Raw genomic sequence first — 17231 nt, 5'->3', positions numbered from 1 at the left:
TAAGTTACAGCGAAGAAGAATGTGTCTCCACTCTCTGGAAGCTACTGTATCTCAACTAAATATTTCTCCATTTTACTGATGTTGCCCTTTTTTGCACACTGCAGGATCACCACTGTTAGATACTGCTACACGCTGCGCTGTAAGTGCAGCTCGGGATAACTGCTGCAACTGGTATGCATGATTTGGCTATTCCAATAGCAAACACACTCACCTGAGCACACACACCGCAGACAGGTACGCTGCACTAATCGGCTCAGGCTGTACTGTCAAACATCAAAGGACTGACGCAAGTGCTTTCATTACAGTGTCATACCTGTTGACAATCACTGTCTGTATCCCACAATAACAAACTAAAGATTTCTGAAATTACATTATATTGCATATTATAACACTTAATTAAACCCAATGAGAAAAAAACTGGCTTCCTGGTAGTTTTATAGCCTCAGTAAATCAACAAAAAAGTATCCACAGGAGAGTCCGTGGTTCCACACTGCAGCTCCAACATGAAAGTGACTTACTGTAGTGAAAACATGAAGTAAAATGTTCCTCTCAAGTGCAACTACACCCTCTCGCCCCACCAGCTGAGCCTTTTAATCGATAGAATTATAGACTTTGCCTGGCCTTGGTTGGATCCATTTTGTTTCAGCCTGTCATCTTTGGTTTCTTTTAGCTTTCTCCTCCTCTTTCTCTCCGTCTGGTTCGGTCCCTCCCTCTCTTCCTTTCACCTGCACCCCTGCCCACTGCAACTGGCCCGACGGGAACAACTAGATTCCGCAGCTAACAATCAGTTCTAAGGGCTGGTTAATGTGTCGCAGTTAAAAGTGCTTAGTGGAGCTAAGGTGGTGACTGATTTCCTTGAGGATGATCTATTGTTGTTTCATGTCAATCAGGCTTATTGATCACCCTGAGCAAACAGGAGGAAATCATTTGAAGAGGGGAGGTCTTGTGTGTTTTCATACAGCAGTGTAGCAGTTTCTTTTGCTCAATACATAAAGAGAGGCACTGATGTGAAATCAACCATGGAAATCTGGTGTTTGATAACACAGTAAAATGGATGCAGGTACGAAGAGGTGAGTCATATAGGGAACTTTTAGGGAAGTGCACAGGTCAAAAGAATGTGGCTACGGGAAAGAAATGGCAAGATGAAAAGATCAAAAGAAAGTCAAACATATAGGAGGAAATATGTCATTGAAAATGTGATCGTGATTGTTCAAAGCTTCAAGCTGGAATGTAGACTGGCTACATGACTGGTTGGAAGTTAAACACACGATTACATCCTCTTTACAGTTTATCCACACACCCCCACATGCTCTCTCAGCTTATCAATGTCGGCTGTCTGCCTTCAGACAAATTTATGGAACGATTCAGATACGCACATGACAGTAAATTGGATATTCATTTATTATTTATTATTTAAGTACAAAAAAATATTCTATATGTTGTATATTGATTGTTTACTCAATAAATGGTGTGTTAGTATATTATAGTTTGATACTGCATAAAAAGTTCTTTGGAACAACACATCCTCATTGAGTTGGAGTGTGACTGATTCGTATCTCAATCTGCAGGTTGAGACTGGTATTATACAAGCTGTTTGGCTGAAGCATACTGAGAAAAGGCGTGTCCGGTTTTCTCCAACAGTGATGAATAATGCTTATGTGTCTGATGGGGTTTAAAGGAATGGGCCTGTGAAAAGCCTGTTAAAAGTGTCAGGGGTCTGGTCTACATTAAGTAGGAACTGCAAACCTCCCTAACTTTGTTATGGTTCCCATAACAAGACAAGCACTGTTTATACAGTATCATCAGGAAAACATCACCAGTTAACTTTATGGCTGAAGGGCCAGCAGTAGATTTTGTACTTCCCTTTGCTCCAAAGTAACAAATGAACAAAATATGCTCTGACTAATGATTAAACAAATGTTTGCACTATAACTAAAACAGAGTAGCTTAATGATAGAGCAGTTACAATGGATACAGTTTGCTATTCAGTAAAAGAAAACCAATAAATGAATAAAATGCATGTCCTAAGTGAAATCATGAATTCATGTCATAAAAAAAAAGATTAAAAAAAAGATCAGCCAAGTATGAAATCATAATATGAAAGAAACTGTGTGTCTTACGAAGTTTTATCAGACTGTCTACTTAAAATATGCTTATTCACACCCTCATGTTTGTAATGTAAAATACAAATACATTACACAGTCATTATTAATGTTAGACCTATACTTTATATTGTTCTATTATATCTAGTTTTGTTCTTGTGCAATCATTTATTTTCACACCATGCCACTACCTCCTGCTGTGACCTCTGCAATGTTTCATATCAATCACATCTTTATATAAAAAGGTTGTACATAGTGTACATAGAGCTTTTATTTTATTGCTTCTATTTTCATTATATCTTGTTTTTTTTTTCTGTTTTGCTGTAGCGAGTGAATTTCCCCAGTCAGGGATCAATAAAAGCTATCTTATCTTAAATACAAAGCTGGAGCCCATTAGCTTAGCTTAGCATATTACACTTTGTTTTTGTACAGATTAAACAAACAAGATGTAACACATATTTGTGAGCTTTGAAGGTATTGGTAGGTGTATTTTAGCTCACTAACTAAAGTGAATAAGCCCAGTTCCCAAAATCCCCAAATTATTCCTAACAAAAATATATACATTTCTAAAACTTCTTCACAAATTGCAAGTGAAGTTTTCAGTGCAAAATAACATTTTGATTTGTTGCTCTCAGTAGTTTGATCTTGTCATCTCAGTGAGTAGCAGGAGAGGTAGAATGCCCAGTGATGTTGGTGGCTGTGAAATATATCTGCTTTTGTGGTAGCACCGTGTCCGTTTGCGATAGAGTCTCTAAACAGAACAATACTTGGTGTTGGTTTTTTTGTTTCACTTGGCATGTGTTGCAGAATTACTGAATGCCATACTTTGTCTCCAGCTCCTCGGCTGCCCCTCCCAGGTGCATCGTTCTCAGTTTGTCCAACAACTCCTGCAAATAGGGCCAGTGCAGCATTTCACCTGCCCGTGAGCCTTTCTCAGCCCACACTCGTAGCATCTGGTAGTGAGCCTCCCGGCACAATCGATGATCCAGCTCCGCTTGTTCGATCTCTGTATCCTTCACGCCGAGAGAACGCACCAGCTGCATCACCCTCAGCACGGGAACCAGATCCAGCACCGTGTAGATCAGGTCAGGGACTGGGGTGAGGGGAGGGGGGTGTTGAGGGGAAGAGATAAGAGTTAGTACAACAGTTTTCTGTATGTTTCAGCCAAGACACACTGGACCATCGGAGCATGCACTGTGCTATGTGCAGCATAAAATACACTTGATTGATTTCCAAGGGGATACAGTCAGGCAGGTGTAGCGGCTGCTCCTGTTCACTCACAGGACTATAAGGAGTAGCCTTGACACTGTTGTTGTTTGAAGGTTCCTTTTGAATTCTACTGTGCACCAGGACCTATAAGACAAGGAAAGAACAAACTTTATTGACTGTAGACGTGCATCCCGCAGAGATAAGTAACCACAGACAGTTAGATTAGTGTACCTCCAATGAGTCTGGAGAGACGTCAGATGGCTGGGAAGATGATTTCTGCAACTTCTTCTTGGTAAACCATTTTGTCACCACGTGGGTGATGACAATACCCAGCACCAACAATACCAGAGTCACAGCTAAAAATCCTCCAATTATGTTAATAAGATTGCCTTTTAATATCAGGAGCTTCATAAGGATCCGTACAGGTACATAGGGAACGAGACATGAAGATGGACACATGTTAAAAAAGCGTTAATGCTAATGTTATAAAACCTAACAAGAACACAGCAGTTACTATCCCTGCTATCCTCCATATATGATATATGTTATATATGGTAGTCCATAGGACAGTGAACCTGTGTTTAAGTTACAGTTGACCCTTCATGTCAGACTGTTGTTCAATACCTGGTCACCACTGTCACTACAGTGCGGCTGTAGTTCATTACACATAACAAAATACATACCAGAAGAGGAGAATGTATGACCATGTAGGCTAGATGTAAGGTTACTGTATTCCTATATTAAATTTATTGTTATTCTGGAAACGATTGTATTAAGTCTTTCATATAAAAGCTGACATGATAAGTACAATGCATCAATACAATGTTACAAGTGCTCACCCTTTGTATTCAGAGTAGGTGACGAACAGTGATGCTTGCACTCAGGGGTACAACTGTGAAGAACAGAGAGGATGTTTCACAACATTGAAGAGGAAGTAGCACATATAAAGAGGAAGCGATTAACACATAGGACGCTTTTTTAACACCAGCCAGTGTTGATACAACTGATACGTTTACACTTTAAGAACAGTTTCACAGTCACATCTACACAGGAACATGTAGGGTAAAATCACCAACAGTTTGTCACGAATGTCTAAAAGATATTTATTCATTTATGTGTACATGTATATATACTGGTGGACCATAAACAGAATATGTATGAACCCATGATGAAGCCCAAATGTTAAAATGTCAGTGACTTCAGTGTAACTTCTCTCTTCTGTTGCCAACAAATGGAAATATTGAACAAAGTTTCAATTCAACAAACCAACTTCCCCATTAAGGAAACAGCAGGAAGGGAACAATACATGTACAAGCTCATACATGTTAGTACACTCACTTCTTGCAGGGCTCACACTTGTTGTTGACTCTGTAGTAGTTCTCTTTGCACTCACACACAGTGTTGCTCTCCGGTGTACCTGTGCACAACAAGAATAATTCTATGTAGGCTGAAATGAGCAAATAAGCCACATAAATAAGAGGCTTTTACATAGACATAACTGAGTATCATTTATTACATTGCAGATCATTAGACTTACATGTCTGTTTTGCCTCTTCGTCAGGTCCACATACTTTACATCTGAGGCACTCGTAGGTTTCTGAGTCGATATAAGATCTGTAATAACCGTCCACACAGCGACATTTAGTGTTCTGGTATGCTTCACAAGGTGATTCCTCTCTTTCGTGCTTTGCTGCAGAAAAGTTCAAATGAAAGAATAAGTTAACAAAGCAAACCATCACCTGATACAAGAGTGGGAAATCAAAACAGGTCACACTGATAAAGGAAAAGATATTATGTTACTCTACCTTTACACTTTTTGCATCTTCTGCAGTTGCGTTGGTAGTTGGCCTGGTCCGTGTATAGTCCAGTGGCACATGGTGTGCATTTAGATCTTAGTCCTTCAGCTTGACAGTCTTCTTCAAGCCTAAAACCTGAAAAACATAACCATTACATGTAAGCACAGTTAAGACTTTGTAAAATGGGTTTAACAGTAGAAGAGGAAATCTGCATGTGTGATATTTCAAATAATGAACATGCTGCTGTGAATCATGATGTGCAGGACGCCAAGAAGTACCTGGAAGGCATTTGTTGCAACAAACTCCGTTTTCAGTAAGATAGTCCCCAGTTGGACATTTCTGCTCCTCTGACGGTTGTAACAATGTTGATGTAGGGATGAACATGCACTGCAACATATAACAGAACGTAAGACTTCAGTTAAAAGCATTGATGTTATTCGCTAGCCTAATTTTTATCTCTATTCTTGATGATTTAAATAAACAATTTGATACTATTTCCCCTCTTTGCTGAACAAGAGCTTTGTCCCATAGGCATTAAAGGCCTGTCCCATATAGACACCTGTTCCAAATAAAGGCAGGTTGAGTTCAGTGCTCGAAGCAAATAAAAGCTCGGGCCATTAATTGAAGTTAAACAACAATAAATATATAAAGCAAAGCTCTGTTGTCCATTACAAGGCACTTTCATATATTCATGCATTTTCAAAGTATTTCATACCATAAGGAGCAGTACTGAGCCAACAGGGACGTATTTATTCCATCTTCTTCTGTGGACACCTCCCTCCATTATCTTACAGGTTTAACTCAGTCCATCTGAAGCCACCTGCAAGAAAAACAATCTGTATAACACCTCTAACAGCCAACTAAAAAGTAATGTAACAGCTCACAGAGGTTAAATTACTGAGTCCATATTTGCTGAACGATGGGTAGGCAATAAGCTCTAGCTGCACACACTACTATTTAAAACTAATTATTTAATGCCTTAAATTTACAACTAAATCAAATGAATGTCATACATTGAAAAACTAACTCAACAGCACTAAGGGGATGTCAACGTCAGTCAGTCAATTGGCTGTTCTGTGAAATATTTTTACAAATACATTAATTGCCACCAAATGATGTATACAAAACAACAGATAATATATAATAATAATGCACCTTTCATCTGGCACCACCAACAGGTCACAGTTTGTAGTACACCACAGTTCATGACAGGATACTTTAGCCAACTTTGCATTGAAAAATGAGTCTAAGTGCAATCATTTCCAAGTAAATCCATTAAGGTAAATAAAGAACTGCTGAGCTCCATTATTGGTCCCATTAACCCCCCCAGTCCTCCCATTCTCCACTCCACTGCCCGACCCCAGGTTTACATTTTGAGTAGTACTCTGGGAATATTAACATAAACTACAAGGTGACATTTTACCCAGTTAGTAATCCAGCCTCAATTCCATCTGATTATAGCTTTATATGTGATTAAGGCGGAACCAAGTCTGACTATATGCAGCTGAGCCTCACAAGACATAAAATGACCAGACTAACAAGGCTAAACCTCTGATTTCTGACAACATGGCCTTTACTCAGGCACTAGTAGTAAAGAGCCATGTCAGCAAGTTTTCTCTCAATTCTTTATCTATAAATGCTTTCTGGTGTGTCAATTAACAACTTGAGTGGCTCTAGATGTTTTAGGAAGATAACATACAAGAGGAAAACATGTCTTTACTTACTACTTAAGGGACAATTTACCTGGAATTTTAGAGACATCCACCTCTAAGATTTCTGCTGCCAACCCAATAAAATGGAGGTCAAGGTAGTTTCATTTCAGGTGCTCAAAGCAATAAATGTGGAAAAATCAAAAGCTTTCCTGTAGTCCAGTTCACAAGTGTGTGGAGTAACTCGAGTGAGCATTATATAATACAGGGGAGTGGGCTGAAGATTCAGAGGTGGTTTTAACACCTAAGCAGACAAAATAAAGTACCTGAAAGGTCGGCTTTGGAGCAAGACTCTTTTAATTAATTTGCTATTTTGATTATAAAAAAGTTAAAGCCACTTTATTTAATTTAGTTTAATATTAAACACATTTATTCAACACTTTTATTTATTATTTTAGTTTTGTTTTAACTGTTTTAGTTTGTTGTACTGGTATATTCCTGGTATGTGTGTACATATAAGTGTTAAAATCACAAATGGCGCTCACACTTTTTGATTGTTAATGACGTTAGGGTTTGTCAGGTTTGGGTTGAATTATTCATTTTACTGTGTCATTAAGTGGAGTCACTTAAGGTTGTCTCGAAAACGGTCATCCACCATAAATGCCCTTTATAGGTGGTTTAAGGGCATTCAACACACATTAAAGAGAAAAGTATGTACGGTTAGTTTATTCAATATGTTGTTAGTAGAGACAAAATGAACACATTGGTCAACAGCCAATTTTAATAAACGGCTCTGATATTCCTGCGCCACTTGTTTGGCAGCTTCACCCCCAACTTCCCCGTCACACTGAACCTCTTCAAGATTGAACTTTTGACAACTTTAAAACCCTCAAAACTCAATCTTATGACTTTCGCATTTACAGATAACGTTGACGCATATAAAAGGTAAATCTACAGTCAAGATTTTACTGTTTTTGTTTCTTGTCTCACTGGTTTCGGTTTAGCTATAGACCACATAACGCCCACCACAGCCTGATATGAATCTCCTCTTCCCACATAGTTGACATGCAGAGGTATTTTGCCTTCACTTACCTGGATAACTGTTATAACGAGGGATATCTCTTCACTTCATGTGTCCATAGACCGACATTAATGTATATTTTAATTTAACTTAACTTTTGAGCTGAGAGCCTCGCGACGGTCCCCCTGTCTTCTGTGCACGAGCGGAGGCGGACTCAGACGGGAAGTAGTTGGTCACGAGCCTCATTTAAAGGAATTCGTGTGAGGCAGAGTTTGGCAAGAAGGCATCTCCGAGAAAAACACACACTTTAACTACTGCAGTGTAACGAACAAGACAGGTGAGTCAGTGTATAGCAGTCCGCACATCATTCCTTACTTCACTCCAAGGTAAAAGAAGGTTGAATGAGATACAGAAATACTAAATAATATAAATAATAATAAGTTTATCATATTTCTTCTTTTTTTGTGCAAGATTACCTTAATTAACCCCTTCTTAAACTGCATTCGATATCATGAAAATTCCAGGGAGATATCAGGAATTTGCAATTACAAATTAAAGAAATACATAGGGATAGATAGAGAAACCGATGGATTTTAAGAAATTGAATTTTAATTTCATTTAAATTAATTTTCACAGATATTGAGAAAAATAAAATAAATATAGTATTTCGGGGTCCATAGTGGAAACTCTCCTTTAATTTGGGTAAATGTCTATATAGAGTAAGTGCAGACAATGTAGAACTTGATGCACTGTAATTATGGGCACCTTTAATTATGGTGATCATAATTAAAACAATAGGCTGGTACAGGCCCCCCTAGGTACGACAATAGGCTGGTACTTTATTCAGCAGGCCAGCAGAGTGTAGCCTCACGTGACATTGCTGGTACAGTACATGAAATAACTCAGCAATAAGTCAGCAGAGCAAGACAAGCACTTCCTCAGAAAAACCACATCCTTGATCGCTCTCTTCCTCCTTCTCTCTCTCTCTCTCTATCTGTATAATGGCAGTGTAATACTTAACATTGCCATGTGGCATACAGTCTTTTTAAGTTGGTCTTCTCATACATGCACGTGCAAGCACCCACACTGCTGAGTTTCATACAGCCTGTAAGGTCAACTGTGACAATTGGACTGAGCTATGAATGAATCTGCATGTGGATTAGTTAGTATCTATTTATCTCAACACAACTTGGTTGACATGTTCCTGGCAAAGATCCCTCAGAAGTTCTAATCTAAACATACGAATCGTTACAGTCATGCATCCTAATCCTGAAACTTCACTAAAGGCATGACTAGGTATAGAATAGTCAGTTCAGTGGAGCTTTCATGCTAAGTCATCTCTCTTCCAGTCATCCCTGTACTTGCGCCACTCGCCGAGAGCCACACTTGGCCTTGGAGGCAGCCCCTTTCAGATGCTTCGTCAACCTTAGACCCCATTTCACAGTTGACAAGAGGTCACGTGTTGTGGCCTGGTTTCTGTAAAAAATGACAGGGGTGATGTGAAGTGAACTAACAGCTGAATGGTGGACAGGCTGAAGAAAAGCCTCAGAAAGAAGAACAGACAATTATTACAATTTACAGTTACAAAAACACACTGGAAGTCAAGAAAAAAGTCAAGAAGTCATGTTTAAAAAACAAAAGGATGATTTTTGACATTTATAATAAGGTGACTAATGTCACTTTTTAATTAAGAATTTTGGTCTTATCTTTGTATTTGGTATTGTTAATAGAAATCTCCTTTTTATCACACACTCATGTGTCATAAAGTTACAGCACTGCATCATCAGCATATTGTCATTTCCTGGAATAATGTTTATCTCCTCAACAGCTTTCTGTAAGAGCAACAGGATGGCTGGAAGTTAAATGAGTGGTATGTGATATTTTTACTGAAATTACCTTGTCATCCAAGTTCAAGAAGGAGAGAAAGGGGCAGACTCAAGAAAGAGAGAGAAAGCAACCAAAAGATTGATTTAGGATGAAACGAGACAGATGGTGCCTGTGGAAAACAGTGGAGGCTGGAGGGGGGGCATGTTTTTGGGGTCGTAACAAAGAAACAGGATGAAAGTCAGAATGATAAGGGCAGGGAGATTTAAAAAAGATCAGTAAAATGTTTCATCTTTCATGATGAGTCATCACAGAGATGAATAATCCCCTGACACGCTTCTGGTCCCCAGTTCAGTCTCACACTCAGAGGGTCCCTGGTTACATCTCCTCTCACCTTCTCGTCCATGGTAAGTGAAGACTGAAGTGATACATTTCGGCCAGTGCTGTTAAATAAAAGTGTCCTGTTGTGTTGAATATTAGTAGATTTGTAAGTTAATGTTCTTGTAATTTCAACTGCAGTAGGGTGTAAAGTTAATAGATGTTTGTATCAGTACAGGGCTGAATTTCTTTTTCACATTAAATGTGTCTGTATAGACTATATTGTATGCACTATAGACCTTAGTCATTTTCTAGAAGATTTATGTTGTTTCACTCTGTATCTGTTGGTGTTAGTATGTGAATATATCTGACATAATAAATCATTGTTTTCCTCCTCCTCCTCCTCCTCTTTCTGCTCGTACCCCTCCTCTTCTCCTTCCCAGATGCAGCAACTCTGTCATTTTGCCTTTACTATCCTGTGCAGTCTGTCTTTCCTCTCTGCTGTGCTTTCCTTACAGTGCAATGACACACAATATTCCTGGCCAGTGACAGACTCCAAGTTTTGCTGTAACAAGTGCCAGCCAGGTACAATTACTTCTTTTCGTATTGATTTCCTAGTTTTTATGCAAACAAGTTATTATAACTGTAAATTACTGTGTATGTGTGTTACAGGTAAATATATGGTTCGGCGTTCACAAAATGTGAAATGTCAAATTACATGTGAAACTTGCATGGATGACCATTACGCTGATACCTACAACGTGGAGCTATACTGCAAACATTGTACAAGTTGCAATAAACGTGAGTAATTTCACAGCTTTTGTCTTAGGGGTGAGGTGCTAACTATGTGTGAAACCTGTGAACAACTTGGTGAATATTATACTTTTAGACCTACAACAGAAATAGCCTTGACATAATATAATTGAGAACAATAATTATTATTAAGTCTTATATGATATTATATGTAAGGGATAATGCATTATTGTAAAATAAACCCCAGACAGAAGGATCCAAGATCCTATATTGCTTATTACACAAAGAACTTACTAAATAAATCCATAATTTGACACAAAATATTGATTTAAAATGATTTTATTGATTTAAAAAAATATTCTATTGTTTCCACTGTGGTCCTCCAGAGTCTATGATCAGAACTACGCCCATAGCAACAGTCTGTTATTCATAGCTGTAGTACAATATCAATACATAAATATGATTATTAGCCTGTTTCATTGTCAGATATTCAGGTTGAAGAAGAAAATTTGAACAATCTAAAAAATAGAGATTAAACAGAGCAGCAGATCTCATGCGGTCATATCTATTATTAAACATGACTACAAAAATACTATCTGCCATTCCCCCCTAACATTGTGGTCTGCTGTTTATCTTGTGTGTGATATCTGTGAATGATACTGTATATGAGTGATTCATCATTTCTCTGCAGTCCCGACCACCAAGTTTGTCCAGTTAGGCACAAAACCTTAGAGAAAACAACTTGTTAATTGTTACTCAACTCTGTCTGATCATGATTTCAGAGAAGTAACTTAAGGTCACATATGCAAGGGGATTTCCCATTCTGTGTTCATGGTGGGATACAGTCAGACAGAGATTAAAAGGAAGAGGTGATGGGGGGTCTGAGAATCCCTCTGTGAACCAGCCTGGGGGTTATTATGGTGAAATTCTGCAGCAGAAGTTCATGTTTTCATGGTAATTAAACCAGCATAGGCACCACAGCCCACCAATAGTGGTAAAGACAGGGGGAGGTTCAAAAAGTAGACCATTGTCATGTCAGTGGAAAAAAAGAAAAACAGAAAAGTGGTAAACATCGGAAAGAGCAGCAGACATAAATGTCATATTATAGGTTATTACTCAGGTCTTTGCCCTGCTACAGGTGAGCAAAAACAGCCTGTTATGCTTATTTTTAAATGTCACTGTGGAAAACATAGAATATAGAAAACACACAAGAGAAAGTATGTAATTCTCAGTCTGAAATTTGGGTACATGAATATTTTAGCAGCGCCTAACTTTTACATGAGCAACAAGATGCTTTCTTTAAATATTATAACAGTGTTAGCCAATTTGAATCCAACGTTAACAGTGCAGCTTTAAACAAACCTTTTAAAGGCTGTTGTTACATACAGAACTCTTTGATAGAAGATAATAGAATTTGGGGGGATAATGGTGGGTGTTCAAAATGTCAAAAACCTCTAATCCTACACATGCAGGGGCTTTAGGCCAATTAACGGCAATGGAAACTAATTTAAGTGGAAATGATTCAACCCACACAAAAACTGTACATGCTGCTCTTGCACTGCAACATTATTAACGTTTATTTAGTTATTCTATGGTCTTCATCAGGATGTGCAAAGTTTCAAAGGAGGCACTATGCTACAAACATTCAACTTTGTTAATATTTTCCTACAGTATAACATTTTCAGTTCTCAGAGCCCCTTAAATTATATAATTTCTATCTACTGCTCTAAATCCACAATCACCCATCATTTTTATACTGGTTTCTGTCCTCATTTATATGCATATTTTATGGATTATCCAAGAACGAAACTTAAAATAATGGCAATTTGAAGACTTTTTTTCATTGTGCTATAATAGACTATCGTGGGACAGCAGACTAAAGTAGTGGGTGGGGTAACAACCAAGCTAAAGAGCTGATGCCAGCTCCAACATCTCCAAATTCATTGCTCTATGGTGAAATGTGACCTCACAACATCATACATATGATTATATTATGCACCTGCAGAGTGATAACTATGTAGTAATAATGTAATTACACCCAACAAACATAATGAAAGTGTGTCTGTGTTTGAGGTTATAATTAAGTTTTAGCTGTAGACAGTCTACATCAGTTCATGTAAAAAATGGAACCACTAACAACTGAAGCTCTCTCTGAGCTATGACCCTAAATGACTATACTACAAAAGATTGTCATTATTGTAGTAGTAGTATAAACTGTTGGATTGGTTATTAACACAGATGTTTAGTGATGACTATGAGGGCTCCATTGGTCTCATACAAGTAGTTTTCTCTTTGTTAATTTGAATTCACATTGCCTGTTAACGCATTCGGAAAGAAAGAAAATGTTTCATCAAAGTGAAATACTGCTTTCACTGAGAAATAACAGCTGTCCCTCAAGAATAGGTAACACAAGTGATAATATAACTGTCTTATGACTTAAAGCCAGAATCATTACCTTCCATGCCTTGTTTCTGAGTCATTTTTCATTTTCTGATTTGTGTCATAGACAACCTTTGTGCGCTTGTCACACACACTAACATAGTCAGAATGATGCTCATACTTTATCTTTTAATGAATATTGTTGTTTTTTATTTTTTGTACAGCTAACATGGAGTATATGTCAGCCTGTAACAGCACCCATGACACCGTGTGCAGATGTAAAGCTGGCTATGAATGCAGAGAACAACCCTGCAAAGTGTGTGTGCCAATACCAACCACCACCAAACCTACAACCACACCCACACCTGCCACCACACCCAAAAACTCTTCATCCACTACAGGTAGGATACTTCTGTTCCGCATATTCAACCAAATTCGACACATAGCTGTTGAAATTGCATTTTACATTTTAAGCATCATACTGTTTAAATAAACTGAGTTTTTTGTTTTGGATGGGTGTGGCCATCAAACACTATAAGAGTCAGCATATAATACATAGAATTTATTTTGTTTTTAAAAGTAGTATAAAGGTAACTATATCTGACAATAATAAAACCTTGAATCCTTGGATTCTTGAATATGGAAAACACTGGGAACAAACCTACCACCAGGATTAAAGGTTACCACAGAAGTAACCACATTGCCATAAATTGTTTTTCTAACCTTTCTGGGTTTTGCTGCGCCAACATCATTGTTGGGTGTGGACTTTTAGTGTCTTTCAGTTCATCCTTTTGGTATTCAGCAACATCATTTTATTGTTTTGCTACCCATCAACCTCGTTTCCAGCAGCAGCAGACAGCTGTTTTTTTTAGCAGAAAAAGGCTCATATTAACCGACTGTATGCTACCTGCCCAGCACTAAAGACTAGCATTTTGCAGCTAAAAGATCACAACAAAACAGACCTTAAGGGAGGGTTGAAAAAATTAAACATCACTCCAAATTAATGCTAATGCCATCTGTGTCTGCTAGATGTGTAAATTGCCAATTGCTTGCTAACATCTGAGGCGATAATATGCCAATGTTGTGTTTACAGTTTATTTTTAAATTAATATTAATTACTGCTTTAAAGGCTTCGCTGGGGTCTTTGCTCTTTTAAGGGGCTCTGAATTACTTGCTACGCCCCTGCTGCTTTAAAAAAAAGCTCCCCAGAACTGCAACCGTGGCAACATGTTCTACCACTACAGAGAGCACTGTAACCATGGCGACGTACTGTAGAGCATTTCGGAACAGTTGCCAAGTTCAATTCAAACAGTTTGGTGCTGATGTAATCTACTAAAAATAATACAAATAAATATTTATTTATATGTTCTCAGTTAGCAACTGTTTCTTTACTCTGCGGTGTCCAGGGAGTAAGGTCATACACACAAGGTGACACGAGTTAATTAGAAATGATGTTATCTGATTATAAATCCAGTCTTTATGACCACAGTGCAATAAATAAGGTACCACAGAGTGAGCTCACTGACTAATCTGAAGTATGAACAGTTTAGTATTTCCACTGAACTACTGGTTTTGTCTGTGAAGATAAAAAAAAGCTCTTTCCCCAGTGGATGTTCATCTAAATTTAAAAAAAATGTCTCTCAAGTTCTTACAGATACAGCATGGTTCCTGATCATAATTATCCTCCTGTCTGTAATACTCAGCTTTTTTGGTATAACAAAAATGAAGCCCTTTCTGCACTGGATCCGATCAAAGCACGGTTAGTAGATTATTATTATGAATCACATAACCCGTTCAAATACAGGAAGTGTAGTACTTTTATCATTTTATAATGTTCATGAATTTATGTTTTTGTTATCTAAAGCCATTATTTCCTTGTATTTCAATGCAATTGTATAAAAAAAAAACTTCCCCTATTCTCTTGTTACTCAGGCTACCTTTTGGCTAAAACACCTGCACCAATGCCACCATTCCTAGAGGACGACAGCGTATCCAAGCCTGTCCAGGAAGTATGTGGGAAATGTGACCAACCTCTTGACGTATGATGGGTTAAAGACTAGATCCTGAACTTAAACTTGAACTTTTGAAAAATTTCACTGGCAGGCAATTAGTGACACGTGGCAGATGCAAAACATCTCTTGTTGCTTTGGACATTTATGATAAATGGAGGCAAACCAAATGTCACTTGATCCATGCTGACGTATGGAACCACAGAAAGACTGATGCTCTTTCCTGAGAGGAAATACGAGTGTTTGACATCTGTGACGTTACAAAGATTAAAGTGTATGAAAAACAAAGAGATTAGGGATCTGAAATCTCGAAAATCTGGAAATACAGAGTGTGGTGGTTATGCACGAGATAGAAATTGTGCAGTGTGTTGATAAAAGGGTATGTACTGTAGTACACAAAAGTTAAAGATATTCTTTATATGTGTATATATACTTTTTTTCTGTTTTGCAGTTGTATTATACATATAACATGTGAATGTTTTTAACTTGATACATTTCTACTTTGTTTTGTTAATAAAACTTTATTGTAATCAAATGCCTAATATTTATGCAACATTAAACATTTAAATCTAATACTTTAGAGAGATCTCATTAAAGAATATTTACATATTTACATATTAAATTATAACTTACAAAAGAGATCACCTTCCAGCTGTTCTTCCCATGGTTCAAGCTTTCCCAGAGGCTGCATATAAAAATATCTCTGTAGAACACATCTCTGTGATTCACAGTTTGCCAAAGAAGGATGAATCTGCTACACACTCATCTGTAGTTTCACAGTTTTATGGTTCCTTCCTTTAAAAGAATGTTTTTAGGATCAGTCTGGATGCTGGAGGTCCTAACCACCAACACAAATCTTGGTTTTCACAATGTATCATAGCGACTCTTCTTTGGAAACATGGCAGTCCTTTCCCTGCTCCTGGGAGGGAAAGAAAATGCTTTCAGTCTCTCCCCTCCTCTCCTCTTCAGAGAGATGAATACTAGGAGAGGATGTGGGATGAAACACGGGACAGTCTCTCTCGTCTTCTTCTTCGCCACTCCCCGTCTCGATCGTCTTCCCACCTTCAATTGTCGGACCAACCTGGCCTGTAAACTGACTGAGCAAGCTAAAGATGACCGTGCCCGGATTGTGGACATGGACTGGACCTATAGAGACAAAAACAAGCAGAGAGAGCAGGAATGTTTTAATTGATCAGGAGTGCATTAACATACAATTTATAGAATGGGACAAGTAGTTACAACTCATAACAGTATCACAGGTGCATCTTTTTTTATTTCATTAATAACGTCACAAAGTGAGTCAAGTATTTCACATGAAAGTCTTCATTTCACTCATCAGTACCTAGATTGGCTGCTGAAAGGGATGATGGCTGCTGCTTTGCACTGAATGAGTCTCTGGGGAACTGATGAGTTGACTCCTTCGACTTGTGAGAAGCATCTCTACCTCCCTAAAGAAAAACGTGTCCGTCAGTGTGGGCCAAACAAAAGAGAAATGATGCCATATGCTGTATGTGACAGAATTAAGCTTTTTAAAATTAGCAACTTACCTCATTGCATAGCAGCAATGCAATAACTGCGAAACGGAAGATAAATAATAGAAAGTCAGTTCACATATGGCCACCGCTGATAAAAAATGATATAAATGGTTCACATAGCAACAGCCTATCTTTGCTAAGCTAATGTCACATTTTTAAACTGGCTTTCAGTAAACAGTTTATTGTTTCCCAGAAGTGATTTGATCATAAAGTTCAAGGGTTCAATTGGTTAAACTGTGACACCAGAAACCCTGGGTGTAAACACCATCTGACCTTGCTTGAAACATGATTCATTTCTGGGGCGACGAACAAAGAACAGGATTATAAGGGCCACAAATCCGATGGCAACCACAGGACACAAGATGGCTGCCAGCTGTCTGCTGTCTGAGGGAAAGAAGAACGAAGAGTCAACAGACATGCTTTTAGCCAAATGCTAACATACTTTCAATGACAATGCTAACCTGGTGTTGTAAAGCAGGTAATCTATTTAGCAGGTTTGCCAAGGTAGTTTAGCCTGTTAGCCTTTTAACATTTGCTAATTGTCCCTAATCACGATGTACAGCTGAGGCTGATGGGAATGTCATTTCAGGTATTTGGTCATAAACCAATGGGACAAATACTAATTTTGAAATGATG

The 17231-nt window shown here is 38.1% G+C and overlaps 3 protein-coding genes across 3 annotated transcripts in view; 1 reads left to right on the top strand and 2 right to left on the bottom strand.

Annotated features, from left to right (window-relative positions):
- Positions 1-1383: 1383 nt before the first annotated feature.
- On the bottom strand, positions 1384-8003 carry tnfrsf1a (tumor necrosis factor receptor superfamily, member 1a). Its single transcript, XM_035672726.1, is given in 10 exon segments — positions 1384-3197; positions 3328-3455; positions 3543-3700; positions 4133-4203; positions 4650-4728; positions 4849-5001; positions 5117-5242; positions 5386-5494; positions 5823-5927; positions 7849-8003. Coding segments are annotated over 9 exon segments (1179 nt in total). The 5' UTR covers positions 5892-5927; positions 7849-8003; the 3' UTR covers positions 1384-2911.
- Positions 8004-8027: 24 nt separating this feature from the next.
- Positions 8028-15841, top strand: cd27 (CD27 molecule). Its single transcript, XM_035672706.1, has 8 exons — positions 8028-8114; positions 9606-9647; positions 9952-10008; positions 10363-10504; positions 10592-10720; positions 13276-13452; positions 14697-14810; positions 14984-15841. Exons 3-8 carry the CDS (start codon positions 10006-10008, stop codon positions 15094-15096), a joined length of 678 nt encoding a protein of 225 aa, XP_035528599.1. The 5' UTR covers positions 8028-8114; positions 9606-9647; positions 9952-10005; the 3' UTR covers positions 15097-15841.
- si:dkey-260g12.1 (tumor necrosis factor receptor superfamily member 5) overlaps positions 15838-17231 on the bottom strand; it is a 5278-nt gene continuing 3884 nt past the window's right edge. Inside the window, exons 8-11 of the mRNA XM_035672668.1 lie at positions 16869-16979; positions 16608-16633; positions 16403-16508; positions 15838-16206 (exon numbers count right to left, since the gene is read on the bottom strand). Coding sequence (XP_035528561.1) covers positions 15935-16206; positions 16403-16508; positions 16608-16633; positions 16869-16979 — 515 coding nt within the window. The 3' untranslated portion in view covers positions 15838-15934. The remainder of the gene's footprint in view (positions 16207-16402; positions 16509-16607; positions 16634-16868; positions 16980-17231) is intronic.

This window comes from Morone saxatilis, unplaced genomic scaffold (assembly GCF_004916995.1).
Source record: "Morone saxatilis isolate NCDOM2014 unplaced genomic scaffold, NCSU_SB_2.0 Contig24, whole genome shotgun sequence".
NCBI lineage: Eukaryota > Metazoa > Chordata > Actinopteri > Moronidae > Morone > Morone saxatilis.
Note: the sequence above shows the minus strand (reverse complement) of the source record. Positions and strands in the feature narration are given on the sequence as shown.

Coding starts and splice junctions, on each gene's coding strand:
- cd27 (XM_035672706.1), top strand. Junction 10,721..13,275: donor TTGTACAAGTTGCAATAAAC/GTGAGTAATTTC, acceptor TTTTTTGTACAG/CTAACATGGAGTATATGTCA. Junction 13,453..14,696: donor AAACTCTTCATCCACTACAG/GTAGGATACTTC, acceptor ATGTCTCTCAAG/TTCTTACAGATACAGCATGG.